Source organism: Agelaius tricolor, unplaced genomic scaffold, assembly GCF_023055355.1.
Source record: "Agelaius tricolor isolate 1412-34295 unplaced genomic scaffold, bAgeTri1.0.p SCAF_17, whole genome shotgun sequence".
NCBI lineage: Eukaryota > Metazoa > Chordata > Aves > Passeriformes > Icteridae > Agelaius > Agelaius tricolor.
In genome coordinates, this window is record NW_027269277.1 from 12,825,114 (window position 1) to 12,844,331 (window position 19,218).

The window sequence follows — 19,218 nt, forward strand, 5'->3', positions numbered from 1 at the left end:
GCAGATACTCACTGGCAGATTGTAGCCAACTGTAACTCCAGTGGCAAGAGCACAAAGAGCTGACAGACATCCACACCAGGAGCTTTGCACACAATATATTCAAACTGATGAAGCCAGGGCATGCCAAAGGCTATGAGAAAGCAAGGACAAGGACATGCCAGCACTAGGAATGGCAGCGGGGAGAAATCAGGATAAGAGAGAAGCGAGAACACAAAATGGAAAAAACGGGAAGGAAAGGATGAAGGCTGGACACTCTTCAGAAAGATGGAAAGGGCCAAGACAGGATCTGTGCCAGGGCAGTACAAAAGCTTGTAAGGAACCAAAGAATTAACAAGCTTAAACAATTGGAAAGTGGAACCTTGGTTTTCATTATGCTTTTGAAAAAGTTGAGCCTCATTGGTTTGGAAGAGAGAACAATTATGTGTAATGTATTTGTCCAAGGTAAAATACATCTACTGCAATGCATAAAGAAGCTACTAGACAAGGCCTGTAAGCATAATCTGCAGCCAGATGCAATCATAAAACAAGTCAAAATATTAATAACATGGAATTAGCTTGAGAACTTTTAATAATTCAGAAGGCTAATAAAACAGCTTGGCATTTCTGAGAATATTCATGAAGTTCTGTAGAAGTAAATCAAGAAAGATTTGTTCTGCAGTTACAATGTTTGGCTGACTGCCCAGGCAGCAGAACAGCTCCTATGAGATAGGAAGAACTAGGAAAGAAACCCCTGGTTACAGAAATGAAAGCCCAGGGAACATACTTTGTACTGGTACCTCAGGAGAGCAGAGCTAAATTTTTTGGTTTGAAGTAAAATAATTGTGAATTTTAGGAGCTTTCTTAGGTTTTTTTTGTGGTCTCAGATTTCCTGATGACTATGGTGAGATATTACCTACACATGTGAGGGTGATGTTAAGGAGAGGTGGAGAGCAGAGAAAACCCAAGCTCTTGTCTAAACTTAAAGACTTAAAAGATTTATCTTAAGTTTACATTTTATTGTAATTTAGGGGTAGGAGGGGTAATTTGGATGGCAGATAAAGGAATCAGGAAGTCATCTGCTTTCTGTGAAGTCTTTGTGTCTACAGCTGATTGAGACTTGAATGCTGGGAACTGAAGTGAATCCCCTGAGACAGTTTATGTTGGAGACCAAACACAAATTTTGGTTTTACTCCTTTTATCTATTTTCTCAAATTAGTTTGAGAAGAGATATATAGGATCTCTTTTATAGTCACTGCCATTACTGCTTTTATAAGCCATCTACTTGTATTCTTATTCTACTTAAAAAATATAAACTAGGAGCATCCCTATCCTTGACAGGCCAAAGTTAAATGCAGGAAATAAAGCCTGAATCAGCCTTCTAATTTGAAAAACTTGCTTTGCTGTTGACAGTCAGCCTTGACTCCTTCCTAACATACCATATAATTCACATGTCCTATTTGCTTTATAGACTTCTCCAAGTGCCACTCTTAGGTGACTGGAATACTGCAGCATTTCAAGGGAGGAGAGCAGTCCAGCAGTAACTGACTGATGTGGCTGACAGCAGCCATGAACTGTTTCTAGAATAATTTTTCATAGTCTATGACAGAACATCAAATTGTTTACAAAAACAAATCTTCAGGTTTGAAAATCCCCATTTAAATTTCAGTTGATTTTGCTGTAGGCCTTCCTGTTCACATTTATTCACAGAATAAACAGATTTTGACCAATAATTGAGAAAGAAGAGATTGTTCAATCTATAATAATGTATTTATACCAGCCAGTAATTTTGCACAGTTAAGAACAGTAATGATCTAATAAATACATATGTGTTATTGTCATTGGCATTACACACAGCTGCTTGGTTCTGAAATGAGTTCAGTTTCAATGAAAATTTCAGTAATTCCTGCAATAATATTGTTTTGTGTCCTACTTGGGAATTTAGAATTATTTAAAGCCTTTACCCTTGAACTTCTTGCTTCTGTCTGTTGGATGTTGTGCCTCTAAATTACTGTCCTCCAGCCTGAAACCTATTTGTAGAGTTGTTGCAGTTTATATTAATGCCAGCTATGATTGTGATGTGAAGCAAGTTGCAATACTTAATCACCATGAATTTCATAGGTTGTTCTGCCAGCTGGATCTCAGAAAATGCATTCTTGTGCAGCTCTTTGGCCTAAGCAGGATTTCAGTCACCTGTAAAAGATGTGGCTGTTTATAGTCGATGTTTCTGTCTTAAACTGTTCAGCTGGTTTTACTCATTGCTTGTTCTCCTGTTGGAAGGAAGGTCATTTAAGCAACTTGTGTTCCATGCCTCTTTTCCTGTGCAGTCTGTGTGGTTTTTCTGCCTCACCACAGCTTCCCAGTTATTCATTTTTTATGTTGCTCTACCCCTGAGCTTTCTTGCACAGCTTTTTCTTCCACTGTGCTTAGTAGTTGATTAAGGTAAAGCATGAAAAGAAGGCATTGGATCATTGTTCTATGAATAAATCCTATCACTTTCCTAACAGCAGTGATTTATCAGAGCAGATTCTTTTCTTCAAGGCCTTCTTAATTCCTTTTTAATTCCTTTCTTCTTAGTTCCTTCCTTCTTCATTTCCTTTAAGAATTTGATGGAGGACCAGATCATTCATATTGTCCTGGCAAAATTAATATATTGTTCTATTGTTAAAACCCATCCAGCACAAAACAAGACTTATTTGCAGTTGTTTACTTTTAGCCCAATTGAGCTACTTGTTCCAGATGAACACTAAGCTTCTAACTATTTACATTGCTCCTTTTTTTGAGTAAAGGCACCTAGAAATTTTACCTACAGCATTAATCAGATTAAGAACTTCAGCACTGACACAGATCAGGTGTTCCAAGAATCTCAAGGATCTGTGTGTCTGGATAACACACACTTCAAATGCAATTTCTGTCCCTGACTCGTCTGGGCTTCTGTCAGAAGTCAAGTGAGATAAAATGAGATAAATGCTTAAATACCTCCAAATTAATAAGAGGTTTTGGATGCTGGACACAAAAGGTGAGTTCCACTCAGGGTGCCTCACAGCACTGTAATCATTTACAGCAGGGTTGCATATGAGTTACAACACTGGCATTCTGATGTACTAACACTGTGCAACACATACTTCAGCCAGAGATGTTAGACAAGGACAAATCAGGCTTCATCTTATCAGAATTGGATATATCATAGCTCCTTTTGCAATGCATTCAGGGAAAAGCAGCATTGGGTTAAATATCAATATTATTGTGCACATCTCACCACATTGAAAAGACACACAAAGATGTCCAAAAATAATACAGCTCACTTAAGTCTCTGATGTTTCAGCCATGAAGTAAGAGATGAATTGTTAATGAAATTGGATGGGAGACAGGAAATGAAAGTGAACAACACTAAAGGAGATTAGGATTAGCTTTTTTTTTTTTTTTTTTTTTTTACCTTTGCTTCAGATCTGAAGTCTAGCAAGATGACATTTTGGAATCATCTAGGAGCTATCCAATTTAAACATAAGTGAAAATCAGAAAGCTTCAGCTCAGTGGTCCAGAGAGGAGTGTTGGATTACCACCTCTCACAAAGGATGACTTCAGTAAGAGGACAGCATGAGGTGATTAATCTTCCCTGGGCTTTCAGCTTTACAAGTCTACCAGCTCTTTGGTCTTTAAATTGGACTATAGAGAACATGTGTATATCCTAAAAGGAAAAATAAAAACAACCTAAAAAAAATAAGTATTATAAAGTATAAGTATTCTCACACAGCCAAGCTGTGCAAAGCAGCTTTCAACAAGAAGATCACATGCTGTTTTCCCCCATATATTCCTGCAGCAGGTTGGAGTTGTCCAGTGAAGCATCATCTTGGGTATAGTTTTGCTGCTGAAGTGTGAAGGAGTCAAAGAATTTCAGCAGGAGAAAGAATGATCTTCCCTAAGGCAACTGAATTTTACATTGTGTCTATGTGAGTACAAGCCAGGCTTCACTGGTCCCCTTTTCCCCTTTGCATTTCTTACCCACAGGGTGTCTGTGATGGAGATCCTGGGAGCAACTTCACCCACACCTGCAGTAGTGATGAGTACCTGTGCTCATTCAAACCTGTACTACAGGATTATGTAACAGCAGGAAGTTTGGAAAATCAAGTTCTAGATGGACAAAATAAGTGGGACAAAATCTGTTTGTCTCCCATTTCTCTCTGTTCTGTAATTCCATCCTTTTATCAAAGGGATGAAATACTCTTAGTGAAGAGAAGAACACTTCTGTGCTCCATTCAAACAGCATGATAGCTTAGCCTCCAGTTGCCTCCCCACTCCCTGGCCTGCCTCCAAAGGCAGATGGGAGCACTGCCCCAGAGGCAGCACTGCAGAGGGGGTAACCAGATCACAGCTGCTCCCTTCTTAGCAGCTTGGTTCTGTGCCTCTCTTGCAATTGCTGGGAGCAGCAGAAAATTTTGCTCAGCAGAGGCTGGAGTTTCTGCTGAGAATTTGAAAAGTGGTTTCTATTTATTTATTTTTAAAAGAAGGTTCATAAGATTATCACCTTCATGGAAGTTGACAGCAAGATCCATACTTATTTTTAGTTCCTAATGCTTGTAACGTTATAATTTATATTCTGTTTGACATTTTAAGATGTGCAGGGGCTTTGTCTTTTTTTCACTCCTCTGGTTTTTCTTTTCATTTCTTATGGATATTTGCAGTTTTTATACTCTGCTGCTCCCTGCCATCACTATGGCTACCTCCTCTCTGCAAATCTGCTGTCCAAAACTTATTGCCACTATGTACCATCTCATGGTACATATCAAAGTCCTTTGCATAAAAAGTGATCAGAGATATTATTCACTTAACTAACACATTCTAGAACACATTTGTCCCTTTGTGGTTTTTACCTGAACCTTTTGAACCATAGAATACTATTGACAAATCATAGGCAAAAGAGTGTTTGGAAAGGATGTTTGAGGTGTTCATCAAACAGCTCCTGCAAAACACCTTTGAGTGTCACTGAAGGGAAAATGATGGTATCCAGAACAGACAGGTAACTTTGCTGAAGTGTCATGCTTAAAAGAGGAAGCTCAGCATGAGGCCTTTTAGATTCAGTATTACACTTATTATGATAGGAGATCAAGGATGCAGGTTAGACAGAAATAATCTCTGACTTTTTCCTGCTTTTGCACTTATAAAAGAATAAAATGTAGAATAATTATTTTAGTAACCAGACACAAGCTATTCCATCCTGTAGTTGTACAGAGTAGCACCAATTCCTGAATACATTGTGGATTATATCTTGGTATGTTACATATTGATTTGGGAACATTCCTGTGGTGGTTCTCAAGGAGCAGAAGAACACAGCCTCCTGTGGGGCTGGCTGTGTACTGGGGTCATCCCCGGCCTGTTGATGGGATGCTCCTGGAGGTGTTGGCCATTTCCAGCACAGGAAGCAGTGTTACTCATGAGTAGGTGTAGATCACTTTATATCTTCTTACAAATCAGTGTTTGGAACATACTGATGTAGTAACAAACCAGTGTCCTACTGTGTACACGGTAAACTCAGAGTGTTTGTGAGAAAAATATTTTTGTACTTCTGAATCTTTTGCCTCACAGCTCTGTTCCCTAAGGCGAACTGTGAAGAAAGAAGATAGCAGAGAAAGGAAGAATTTGATCTTACCAAAAAGACACTGTTACACACTACTACAATTGTTAGTTCTATGCCTGGTGTTCTTGCTACTGTTGTTCTAGTCAAGCATAATACAATGTGTCATTAAAAGAATCCTCATTAGCAAGGCCTTGCTAATTTCTAAAAGGCTTTATCCTAACCTTGAGCAATTTTTTTTTCTATCTTGCTCTGCCTCGGTACAGATCCCTGATTATCATCCCCTGTGCTTCCACCTTCATGACATTTGCTTTGCATCCCACAGTTTGCACATATGAGAGGCAGAATATGCCCCTTTGTAGGAATCACTCCTCTCATGCTTTGTAAGTAGAATTACACTCAGAAAACATCACCTGAGTCAGAGCAAAGTAGTCATGTACTTTGGTGTCCTTGTCAAATTACTAATTGCAAGGTTTTAAAGTTTGAAATTGAGAGTTGCTTAACAGAAGAAGGTGACCTCCCTGTTAGCAATACCTGAATACTGATGAGTTTATTCACTTCCTCTCTAAGGCAACCGTAGAAAGGGGAAGAGAGGGTTTACAGAAAAAAGAGGGAATAGATTTCACTATTAAAAATAAACGGGGGACAGGTTATTTTGGGGTTTTAAACAACTGCAATGCTGTTATTATGCAGAGGATGCCATTCAAAACACCCTCTAAAATCTGCAACAACTATTAATCCTGAATAACAAACAAAACAGAATTTTTAGATGTTTAAATAATAGACCAACCCTTGCCAGCTATCCATATTAAAGAATTCAGTAGCCTTCCATGACATCTTGTTTACACAGGCTTTCCTGTTTGGGGGCCTTATCTTATTATTGTACTCACCATGTAAATTGAGAAATTGTCTGTGTCAAGGCTTATGTGCATGGAAATTATTTCTGCACTGTGTTTGCCTGCCCTCACTAAGCACTTGGGACAGTGTGATTTCTTTGAGCAGTAGTTGTAGGCACATTTCCTGAAATGGGAGTAGGGAGGGTCAGAAGAACTCCAGTTCCTCAATCCACCCAGCTGTTCTCTGGCCAACACATCAGAGTTGGAGCTGCCACTGTCTAATTTGCCATGTTTATAGGCCCAGACAGGAAATGTGAGAAACCAGCACTGAGGTGTGCCTTTCATCCACTCCTGGTGGTGATAACAGCATCTGCCTTAGCTGCTGTCCAGCACTCAGAAGCCTACATAGTATTTTAGAAACAGCTCTGATGTCCTTGGGAAAACTCCTGGTGTGAGATCACTGACCTGGGCCTGGGGAGGGAGGGAGCATGCTGCAGGTGAAGGGATCTGCATGACTCACTTCAGCTGTAGAGAAATGACTGTATATGAAATGAAGGCTTATAATGAGTATTTTTGGATTAGGAATGTTAATAATTAAAGTCTCCAATGTATCTTCTAGTGCATAGCTTTGCAATTCAGGCTGCAAGGATGGACTACAATGATAGCATCTCATCATTAGAATGTTAACAAACTCAAAGTCTATGCAGATGCCTCTCATTCAATGTTCATACCTTACCCTTGAGTGCTAGTGTTCACAGATGGCTTAAAAAGTGTGATTGGTTTGATTCTGAAAGTACAGCTATAGAATTCTTCAAAGATAAAAATGCTGTTTAGAGATATATCAACATTATTTCTCAGGGGTTCATGTTTGGTATGAGTATTTCACTTCATCACAGTATGTGCCAGAGGAGGAGACAGATATTAATGCAGGTGTTAATACTTTTAACAGATCTCTCTCTCATTTCCTTCATGGCAGCTTGTACAGAAATTAATTTCATTGGTCCATAAAATGAAAAGGAAAACAGTGATTTTTTGATAAGAATCAATTTAGGGATAAATAAATTTGCCATCCAGAAGCTTCCTGTAGTGATTAGTCACTTTCTATAATGCATGAGAATTAAATGATAATCGCTTTGTGATTACTTATATTGATTCACTGAAAACTCCTTTGCTCTTGTGGTGTTTGAATAAATTGACCACATTTCACCATTCGTGAAAACCTGGTTTCTTAGAATTACTGAGATGCATAAAAACTCCTTAGACTTGGTTTTGTGCCAAATGCCACTGCTGGTGATATCACTGGGGAACATATGCAAGGGCAGGTTTCATATGAGAAGAGTCAAGATGTCCTTACCAGGCAGAGCTCAACACCAGGGCTATTGTATATTGCCTGATCATATGCACAGAGTCCCAAAACACACTTCCTTGTCAGAGGAAATTTTATTGGAGAGTGTACCAGGCATGGAAATTATACTTTATAAGATCTGCTGTGGGCCTGATACTACAGCTATTTCTTACAGAGTCCTATGAATAGGATTTTTCCCAGTAAAAATATTGCTGTGCTGAATTTTTACCATGATTTAATGTGTGTCATAGAAAATAGTTGATTTTAAGATATTTAGCTGTTATGTTGGTGGCCTCAGCTACGTAATTAATACTTGTGCAAGCACTGTGGTAGACCCCCAAAGATTCTGGTATGTGCTTTGGCATATTGCTAAGCTAAAAATGGATTTGATCCTCAGTGGTGGTGGTGGTAAGTGGAGAAGGCTGACATAGACCCTGGGACTTCCAGCAGAGTGACTAAGGAGGAGTGTTGTACAGGGTACTGCCACTTCAGCCAAGGCTTAGGTTTAACCCTTCCTGTGACACTCCCAGCTCATCACACTGAATCCAGCAGTGGTTTAGTCCAGGAGCTGAACAACAGGCTGCTCAAAGGCCCATGCATCCGGGGTGGAGGGGACAGCTGAGCTGTGAGACCAGTTTGTCCAAGGTCTGTGATTTCAGTGTCTGCAATTATTCACTGGCAGCATCCCAACTTGCTTTTTAGCACCAGAACTTGTGTGCTGTTTGAAAAAGACTTTTCCTCTGTAATTTGTTCTTCTATTGGACTGAACTTAATAAGATTGCTATATATTCATGTTAGGTAAACCAGGAAATTCATATCAAGTACCACTTAGTGTATTTGCATTTGAAAGAGGCAAGCATTATGGTAATTAAATGCATGTGCAATAGTGAAATAATTCCTTGGCTTTTTGCATAAAAAGTCTCCAAATGAAGTGTCACTTGGGGATGCAATGTTCAATACATTTCCAGCAGCTGATCCATGTTAGGAGAGTTGCTGATACCTGTGAGATATACTGCTTATACACAACATTAATTCCAAAATATGCAAACATCAAATATACTGAATAATATTCATGAGCTGATTGCATGTCATGTGCTCAGTAGTAGCTGAACTTGTAGTAACAGTGTTCTTCATTTGATTCAAGGTTTTCCAGTGTGTGCAGGAAGGAAGTGTAAGATCCACATCAAAATAAACTTCACTGTAATAGTTTAGAGGAAGTACACGTGCTTGAATATGTATGCACACACTGTAGTACACAATGTGCTGCACTTCTGAGTCACACATCTCACTGAACAAAAGCATTGAGACAGACCACTGGAGCCGTCATTGCCAATCTGATGGTGACTGCACACACAGCATATTTGAGGCCTCAGGTGTGAATCTTTACAAAGCAGAAAAGCAGATTATTTTTGATCCCATTCTTTGTGACAAAAAAGCGTCAAAAGAGAGCATTTTTGTCCCTGAACTTTTACTTTTTATAAGAAAGAGCAACCAGTGCAGTCCTGAGGCACTGAAAGAATCAAATTATAGATTCCCATTAGAGATATATTAGTTTTCTGTAAATGGGGCTTTTTTTTTCAAGTTGTTTTTGGGCTTTTTTAGTAGTCTGGTCCCAAAGACAATGGTATTTACCAGTACAATTCACTATTAAACTTTCATTTGTATTCAAAAGTGCACCAGCCCCGCACCGCTCCGGCCGGTCCAGACCGAGCCGAGCCGAGCCGAGCCGAGCCGAGCCGAGCCGAGCCCCGCACCGCTCCGGCCGGGCCTGGCCCAGCCCCGCACCGCTCGGGCCGGGCCGCTCGCTCGCGGGGCCGCGGCGCCCTCGTGCGGGGAAGGGGAAGCGCCGCTCCCGGCAGGGCTCAGGCTCCGGCGATGGCTCCAGACACCGCCCCCGGGCCGCCTCTGCCCGGCCCCGCCGCGTCGCTGGGCCATGGCGGCGGGGCGGCTCTGCCTGTGCCTGTTCCTGTGCCTGCTGCGGCTGCCCCGTGATGCCTTCGCGGCCGGCCCGGCGGCGGCGGGGCCCGGAGCTGGGCGCGGGCCCGGGGGTTCGTTCTGGCGGCGGGGCTGGGCTGGGGGGAGCGGGAGCCGCCAGCGGGAGCCCGGGGCGGAGGGGCCCGGTGTGTCCCGAGATGCCTCAGTGTGTCTTGGGGGACTCGGTGTGTCCCTGGGGCTCGGTGTGTCCCGAGATGCCTCAGTGTGTCTTGGGGGACTCGGTGTGTCCCTGGGGCTCGGTGTGTCCCGAGATGCCTCAGTGTGTCTTGGGGGACTCGGTGTGTCCCTGGGGCTCGGTGTGTCCCGAGATGCCTCAGTGTGTCTTGGGAGGGTCGGTGTGTCCCTGTGGACCCGGTGTGTCCCTGGGGGCTCGGTGTGTCCCTGGGGGCCCGGTGTGTCCCCGGGGCTCGGTGTGTCCCGAGATGCCTCAGTGTGTCCCTGGGGCTCAGTGTGTCCCTGGGGGCTCACTGTGTCCCTGGGGGCTCAGTGTGTCCCCACGGGCCCGGTGTGTCCCCAGGGGAGGTTGCGGCTTCACCCGCCGGCGGTGAGCGGGTCCTGCGCACGTCGAGCCCCCAGCACACTCCGCTGCCTTGAGAGGGCGTTTGAAAAAGTGTGTCATCAATTAAAGAAAAATATTTGTATCTGTTGGGAGCAGAATTATACAGGACTACAGTGGTGTTTACCTGTGGTTTAACACCCTTCTCAAACCTTGCAGGCTAGAATTCGGTAGTAGGTAGACCTGTAAGTGCCTCTTTATTTTGCACCACCCTGCTTTAGCCAGCTGCAAGGAGTTGCCGTCTGCAGCACCTGGAGAAAATACCATGGGTGCAAGCTATGAAATAGGAAGGGAATAAAACCCACTATATTTCTGTCTAGGCCAAATAAGATTTTCTGTCTTTGAAGAATTAATCCCGTTGTTTATATTCCCTTACAAATATATTTTTGCTCATTTTATTTAATTTTATTTTTGTCCTCAAATGTGTTTAAGGGTTAAAACCTCATAAATCAGCATAAGGTAACCACTCAGGGTAATTTATTTCTAATTCTGTTTCTTCATAGATGGCATGAATGTCTTGTTTATAATTGTGGATGATCTGCGTCCTGTGTTGGGCTGTTATGGAGATAAGCTTGTGAAATCTCCCAACATTGATCAACTTGCTTCCCAAAGTATGGTGTTCAGCAATGCATATGCCCAGGTGAGATAAATGACTTAAACATGTTTTCTCTATGCAAAATAATTACTGGTTTTATCACAGTAGGTGTTAGGCAGGCCACTGGAAAAAGCATGTATTTATTAACTAGAAGTATTTTCAGTAGAAAATAAATGATTGGGCTGAACTGCAGTGTGTGAACCTATCTTTACTAAGGTGAGAAAAATGAAAACAGGACATTTAAATTATGGTATTTGTGTAGCCCTTGGAGGAGTAGATTGCCACTCAAGCATTTTCACTGTTTGCAGCCAAATGCTGCTTAAAATGCCATTTTACTAAATTTAAATTCTATTTTTTTACTGCTTACAAAAAATTATGTTTTACTTTTTAATCTTTTGAGGGAATCACTTCTATAGATGGCTGTTAAGGAGAGTGATGCTTGCCACACAGTTTGTGTGGTAAGCATCACTCTAAAATAGAGGACTGAAAATGTCACTAATTGCTCTTCCTTGAATACTCTGTATAGGATGTCTACATTCCCAAGTTCCTCTCTGCTGAGGAATCAGAACTTTGGGTCTAATTCCAGCCCAAGGCAGTAACTCTTGGGTTTTGTCAGTCTGAAGCACAATTGGCCAGACCTTTGGACTGTAACCCAGACCTCCTGTGCTTATCCATTCTTTATTCTTAAGGCAGTCCAGATCAACTAGACTTTTGGCTTTTATCAGCACAGTCCACCTGCCACTGCTGCTTAGTTCTGTGTGATGTGAGGAACCAGATTTCAAAAGCACTGCCTTTATGGAACTTGACTTGCATTTTTAAAAGCTTGTAGTTTGGAATTGATATGCTTAATAAGGATGCTGTTCATTCCAGCCTGAGGTGATGTGAAACTCATTCCCTGTGATTCCCAAGCTTTCAGGTGGTTGTTGCACAGCTGTTGATGCCTTGAGAGGCTCCCATGAAACAGAGGCTAGGCAGTGTTGAAGGAATAAAGTGGGTATCTATTAAAAAGACATTCAAAGGATAATACACCTTAGGCAGTACAAGAGCCCAGCTGAGGCTACACCCAAGATGGACAATGGGTCACGAATTTTCACACTTTTATAAGTTTTGGTCCATTTACATATTGAGGTTAGTTGTCCAATTACAGCTTCAGGTTATGAAGTACCATCCTCCCAGATTGCTCTCCTCAATTCATTGTTGTTTATACTTTTTGGGCCTGGAGCTGCAATGGTGTCCTTGGTTCTCAGGCTGTAAAAGGATTGTTTTGTCTGACTGAACTGTGAAGAGAACTTGCTAACACTTAGATGAAGTTCAGAGTTATATACTAATGCACTACAGAATCTGGAAAATATGAAAGCTGAAACTTAAGGCATCACTATGCCTGAGTTAGTTCATGCATGTGTTTTGGTTTTTGTTCCCAATGTCTCTCCTTGGCTGCCTTTCTCCCCAGCAAGCCCTGTGTGCTCCCAGCAGAGTTTCATTTCTCACTGGCCGCAGGCCTGACACCACCCGGCTCTACGATTTCTACTCCTACTGGAGAGTCCATGCAGGAAACTATTCCACCATGCCCCAGTATTTCAAGGAAAATGGCTACATGACCCTGTCTGTGGGGAAAGTTTTTCATCCTGGTATGGTTTGAATTGTCATTTGCTTAACATAGAAATGCTTGCTGTGTATAGTCTCACAAACTTACATGAGTATTGATGTGTGATTCTCGTCTGTGTTAAGAACCTAAATCATAATCATAAGCCAGATTTTACAGTGGTTGTCATTAAATCTTAAGGCATTAGAGATGAATGCATTAGATGACTTTTATCTAATGGATGTTTGCACATGTTGTCTGGGAATTGTGAGAATAAATGTCTAACATTCTAAAAATACATCTGGAGGTTAGGTGTCTGCTGAAAATGAAATTACTTGTTGGCTTAGTTCTGCCTGTACATGCTTCATGTTTCCTAATAGGCTGTGAGTCTGGATTAGGACATGTAGAATGTATGACTAATGCTTCAAGTTCAGTAGGAAATTAGTTCACTAGTTAAAAAGCAATAACACTACTGAGTTGAAAAATATTGTAATACTGATCCTCTTTTGGCAGTTCCTTATCCTAGAAATAAACTTGTGTGGATAGTTTCAGTATATGTGTTTCAGTTTATAGTAAAGCTAATCAAGCATGTGCATGAAGATTGTTATTAATCCTGGAATCCTGGATGTTTTATTAATTTTTTTCTTTTGGTTTGATTTTGGGTTTTTTGGTTGTTTTTTTTTTTTGTTAGTGTTCCCTGAAGTAAGGTTCTTCAACAGGCTTGACTCTCCTGCACTAGTGCCAGGTGTATTTTGGGGAGAAATATCTTTTTGACTTTGATTTCTTGGTTATCTTTTCCTCAGTTGTCAAAGATTCATTTGAATCTTTCTTCATTTAACACATTAAAAAAAAAAACAATTGAGACAAGTTAAACTTGTGTCTGAGCTCTTCCTGGTTCCGTGAACTATTAGAGCATTTTTAATTTCTTTATCTATTCCAGGAGTTTCATCCAATTACAGTGATGACTATCCCTACAGTTGGTCCATTCCACCCTTTCATCCTTCAGCTGAAAAGCATGAGAATGATAAGGTAAGTGTGATTTGGGGCATTCTAACAGAGAAGGGTGTTCAAGATATGACCAAGTTCTTTGTATCAAGGACAGGCTGTGCCCTCTGGGTTTTGAGGCTGCACCCTTGTGCAGGAAAACAAGTAACCACTTCAATGCTTTGTTTCTGTGCTTTCCAAAAGAAGGCCTAGATTATCAGATGTGTGTTTTGTCAATCAATGTGCCCATCCTGCAGATGTTTTAAGTATTTCTAAATTGGTATTTTATTAAACTTCAGTTACTGAGATATAAGCAAGAATGATTCTTATTTGTGTCTAGGTCATGAATTCCTTTATCTGAAAAGTGTGGTTGTCAACTTGCACCTGCAACTGATCTGGCTTTGCTTTAGTTAGTGATAAAACATTGTCAGTAGTCTTGGTAAAGTTAATGTGATAAAGAGCTCAGGACTGAGTGAGCAGGGGCCATAAGTAAAATAATGTTTAAATAACCTGAAACTTTATAATCTGATCCAGTTTTCTAGAATGCTTGTTACTCTTAAATGTGACACAAAAGAGTCTGGTTTATCTTTATGCAAACATTGCAATAGCATTGTGTGTTGGAGTCTGCACACTGCCCAGCAGGAGCTGCAGTCATGGGGGTACAGCCAGCCTTGGCAGTGCTTTGGCCTTGGGTTTACTGCTGGAAGAAGACTGGTTTTAACAACAGCAGCATTTGCATCCATGACATAAAGAGAAGTATGTTGATTTAGCAACCCTCCCAAAAACCCTGCTGAGGCCACCTTTCCCTGGCCACTGTTTAGTCTGATTTATCTCTCTTTGCTGATTACACATCAGCCACTGCTGCCATTTGCTCAGAAACTAAGTCAGTAGCTTCCAGACAGCTTTCTCTGAACTCTTGGGATCAGAAGGAACTAAAATGTATGTGTATACAGGAGAACCAAATTCTGCTGCATCTCCATTAGATCAGAGATTCTATTAATCATAGAAGCTGTGGGCTTTTGCCCCATGTGACTACATTTAATTTTCTACCCAGCTTTAGAGAGGATTTCTGCATTTTCATAGGCATGGAAGTGGCATTCTTTTGTTGGTAGAAACAAATTGGTTTTGAAGTTACAGAACAGAGGATTTTGTCTTTGTGTTTACCAGAAGTTACTGAACTATTTTTTTTTCTTTTATGAAGACTTGTAGGGGAAAAGATGGAAAACTTCATGCAAACTTGGTGTGCCCAGTGAATGTGACAGAAATGCCTGGGGGGACTCTGCCTGATATTCAGAGCACTGAGGAGGCCATACACTTACTGAATGTCATGAAAACCACCAGGCAAAAATTCTTCCTGGCTGTTGGTTACCACAAGCCACACATCCCACTGAGGTACCCACAGGTGAGGAGACTGGAACCTGCAGGAAAGGGAACTTAGACAAATGTTGCTTTTGTTTTTAAAAGCTGTTCCCACAAATGCTTTATTGCTGTTTCCTGAAAGCAAATTGGAAACCAGCCTTGATTTAGTGTAACTTTAGGAGTCACCTGTGATGTATTTCAGAACATTTAATGGGAATGAATTGTGACTCCCCAGCCAAAAGCCAGGCTTCTGCCACCATGATGGTGACTGCTATTGCATGGAGAGGGGCTTCAGCTTGATGGAGTATGACATAATGAGGCCTTACAAGATCTTGTATTTAATTTTCTGTTTGACTTGGTGGCAAAACTACTGATTTCAAAGTGGTGTTGGATCTTTTATTGCAGTTCTGTTTGAGATACAGGAAGCTGGATTTAGGTATTTACCAAGTCAGTATTTTTCAGGAATTGGCTGGGGATATCTAGTATTGCTGTGTTTCACACTCTGGCAGAAGGGGAGTAAAGCCTTGTAAACTGTAATGTTAAAGGGTCCTGAAAGGGAAAGTAGTTGCTGTTTAAACACAAAATTCACAGTATATGTTGGAGGTGAGGACAGTCATTTTATGTGTTTCGTCTTGTAAAGGAATTTCTCAAGTTGTACCCCTTGGAAAATATCACGTTGGCCCCAGATCCCTGGGTGCCTAAGAAGCTGCCTTCTGTGGCATACAACCCCTGGATGGATATCAGACAGAGGGATGATGTGGAAGCATTAAATGTTAGTTTCCCTTATGGACCACTTCCAGATGATTTCCAGGTAAGCTGTCAATGCAGTGCTTGGAAGTCAAACTTGTTCAAATGCAAGGGAGGAGTCACCTGCTCTTGGATGCTCCCAGTTATTCAGCAGCTGACCATTTGCAGTTATGAATTCCTGCCTTGTATACTGTCACCTCTAGCTCTGTAGGCAAACCCTCACTGTCACTGCAGGTTGCATGTGAGGGAATATATGTAGCAGCTACTAATGCTGTGTTTGTGTTCCTTATCTGAGTCTGTTTATCTGTTTCAAGCCAGCACACAGTGTATCTTCTTTTGCAAGATTTTCCATTACTCTCCAGTCCTTATGCCAAAATTAGATGCACTGGCTAGACCAAGAGATGCAGAATGGATTGGTTTGCAGTGTTTTGCTTGAAAGCACTTCTGGGAGGTGGAATTTTCTAGCTGCCCCCTCCCAGTTTACCTCTTATGAGACATTAATTGGGCTACAGACAATTAAAATTAAAGCTTTGCAAGTAGAGTCCTTTAGTTCTTTTCCACAGCCATCCCCTGGTTCTGCTGTATGTGTCAGGGGAAAAACTTTTTTTTTTTTCTCTCTTCTGTTTTCTTGACCTGCAGCGGCGGATTCGTCAGAGTTACTATGCAGCAGTTTCCTACCTGGATGTGCAAGTTGGCCTGCTTCTGAGTGCTTTGGATGATGCAGGACTCTCAAATAACACAATAGTAGTTTTTACTGCTGATCATGGTAAGCATTTAAATCTTTCTCCATCTTACTGTTAAGAACTGCATTGTGCAGCTCAGTGCTGGCTTATTAATCCAGTGTGTGTTTCTGTAGTGTCAAGCAGAGCTGTCACACCTTGTCCCTCTGGCTTGTCTGAGCCAGATTGAGGGGACTGGCTCCGGCTTCTGTGGCTGCAGAGTTCTGTCCCCACAGGCACTTTTAATCAGGTTGAGGATTTGCTGGTGAGGGATGAGGCTGCCTGCCAGGACACAGGGCTGAGCTTGCTGTATTCCCACCCCCTACCCAAGGAGTGACTCTTGCTGGGAACTGTGCTCTAAGAGTTCAGCCACCACTCCTCCCCCCTCAGCATTTGTAGAAAGCCATCTGGTACAGTGGGTGACAGGCTTTCTCATTAACTGCTCAAGTGTGTTTTCTTTCACTTGTCATTGCTGCTTGCAGAACATCTAAACTGATAGGGATATGGCTCCCTCTCATAACTGAGATCCTGCACACTCTGGAGCCTTGTGGTAAAAAACTTAATTTAAGCTGTGGGACAAATCTCTCAAGCATTTAATGCTTGTTTCAATACTCTAATATTCATTAAAATAACCCTGTCATGATCCATTTGCTTGTAGGATGGCTTAGCTGATTTAAACCAGTTAGGATGTGAATTAACTACATCAATTTAAAGTCACATATATAGTTAAATTGGGTTGACTTCTGTGAGCATGTGTGTATAAAAAGCTCTTACAAGTTGCAGAGCAATGGGATTAATACTTTTGGTACTAAAGTGACTCTAGATGTTCCTTCTGACTTGTTTGTAAACTGAATTTTTCTTTTCCTTGCTTTGGATAACTGTAAACAGTTGGTGTTTCCAGTACCATGGCTGGCAAAGTGATCAAGAAAAAACATGTGTTAACATAGCTGTCACAGAATTCCTTTGTCTTCCCCCAAAGTGAAGTTGGCAGTGTATCTGCCTGGAAGGAAGTCATGTTGGCATCTCTTTCAAGAGGAAGAGGAGAGCTGAAAAGTTTTGTCTCTATTGCTTCCTCAAGGGTAGCATCCTGATATATGGCAGTCTGGCATAGAGAGCAGCCTTGGCTCCAAGGGATGTTCAGCTACAGTGTTAACAGGAGCATTGGAGAGCTGGCAGCTGCCCAAAACTTAAATGAATGCATTGTGGAATTGATCTGGAGACTCTTGCAGGCACTGTGACACACCCCAATTCCTCTTTTCTGCTGTTTTAGTGCTGATTTCCTAATTCTAATCTTGAGAATCTAGAAATAAGGAAGGTGTAATATTTTTTTTATGAAAGAGTATCAAGTTGCAAGATTTAGGTGGCTGTTGAAATAGTTTTCACATTAGAGAAAAGCCTTCTTACATCTAAATACAGATTATTTACCTTTTCATATAACCTTTGTAACAGACTAGTGGCCTCAACAGTCAGAGTCAATTTACAATGAAGAAGAAATCACTACTAGGTTACAAACCAATGTCTGCTCTGAATTGTGTTCTTTGTCACCTAGGGTGGTCCCTGGGAGAGCATGGTGAATGGGCAAAGTACAGCAATTTTGATGTTGCTACCCGAGTGCCACTGATGTTTTATGTCCCAGGAATGACAACTTCCCCTATCAGTCAAGGAGCAAGAGTCTTCCCCTACCTCGACCCTTTTAGCCATATTGGAGGCTCAGTACCTCAAGGTAAATTTCCAGTGCTTATTTTTTGTTTGCAGTGGGTAGACAGAGGTGGTTATGTGTCTCCAGGCACCTTGAGAATTTACTTTGTCTTTCTGAAGAGCACTTTTTCAAACTAATGGATATGATTATCTCTAAAACTAATGGAGAAACATAAATGCAGAAGTTTTCTTGTTAAAAGTACATCATAAGTGCATGGACTGGCATCTTCACAGCTAACTGCCTCTCCTGAATTGCCTTGATTTCGGTACCCCCAAAAATCCTGTACAGAGCACTTTGAATAAAATACCAGCTGAATTATTAGAAAAAGTTGTCCAACTACCCTGTACCATAACTTATATTTTGATCTTATTTCTTCTAGGGCAAAGTAAAAAAGTGGTGGAGCTGGTGTCTCTGTTTCCCACACTTGCAGAGCTTGCTGGCCTGCAGGTCCCTCCTGCATGCCCAAAGATGTCATTTGGTGTTGTGCTGTGCACTGAGGGGAGAAGCATTGCCCACTATTTTAAAATCTCTGAAGGAAAGGTGGAGCAAGGCAAGGAAGGGTGTGATGGCACTGAGAGGTGTTTTAATGAAGAACCTGTTGCTCTCAGCCAGTATCCCCGGCCTGCAGACACTCCCCAGTGGAATTCTGACAAGCCAAGGCTGAAGGACATCAGGATCATGGGTTATTCCATGCGTGCCATTGACTTCAGGTACACTCTGTGGGTTCAGTTTGACCCCAGCAACTTCAGTGCTAACTTCAAGAATGTCCATGCAGGAGAGTTGTACATGATGGACAATGACCCAAACCAGGATTATAACATCTATAACAATACTTCACATGGTTGGTTGTTCAAAAAAATTACTGACTTTCTAAAGCACTAGGGTTCAGAAACTTCTTTGTGCCTGTTCTTGCAACTGAATTAATGCTTCCTTCTTTTGTACAGAACCTTTCTGTTGTACAGAAAACATTTGGATTGAATAAAAATCCTGCTTGTATCAAAACAAGCTATTGCCTTTGTCTTGTTACAGCCCTTACTGCACTGAAGGAGTCAGAGGGGACTTCTGTAGCTGTTTTCAAACACAAGCTTGTAACACTTCTGAAAAGGCCACACAGAGCATCAGGCTCATACTGTGAAAACATCTCAGTGGTCTTCTGTAGCAAGTGAAGAATTAAATTTCATTATCTGTGCTGAAGCTGTTGGTGTGAAAGGTGGAAAACCAGAAACGTACATGTTTGAGTGGCTATGTGGAGA

The 19,218-nt window shown here is 41.5% G+C and overlaps 1 protein-coding gene across 1 annotated transcript; it reads left to right on the top strand.

Moving 5' to 3' along the window:
* Positions 1–9,579: 9,579 nt before the first annotated feature.
* IDS (iduronate 2-sulfatase) lies at positions 9,580–18,970 on the top strand. The gene is made up of 9 exons (XM_071442526.1): positions 9,580–9,777; positions 10,784–10,920; positions 12,326–12,503; positions 13,398–13,486; positions 14,643–14,843; positions 15,441–15,611; positions 16,187–16,313; positions 17,816–17,989; positions 18,345–18,970. Exons 1-9 carry the CDS (start codon positions 9,663–9,665, stop codon positions 18,845–18,847), a joined length of 1,695 nt encoding a protein of 564 aa, XP_071298627.1. The 5' UTR covers positions 9,580–9,662; the 3' UTR covers positions 18,848–18,970.
* Positions 18,971–19,218: the final 248 nt, after the last annotated feature.

Bases quoted from the DNA above. Each gene is read 5' to 3' on its own strand.
- IDS (XM_071442526.1), top strand. From the start codon at position 9,663: ATGGCGGCGGGGCGGCTCTGCCTGTGCCTGTTCCTGTGCCTGCTGCGG. The intron at 14,844-15,440 runs GTGAGGAGACTG...CGTCTTGTAAAG, and splicing joins TCCCACTGAGGTACCCACAG to GAATTTCTCAAGTTGTACCC. The intron at 16,314-17,815 runs GTAAGCATTTAA...TTTGTCACCTAG, and splicing joins AGTTTTTACTGCTGATCATG to GGTGGTCCCTGGGAGAGCAT.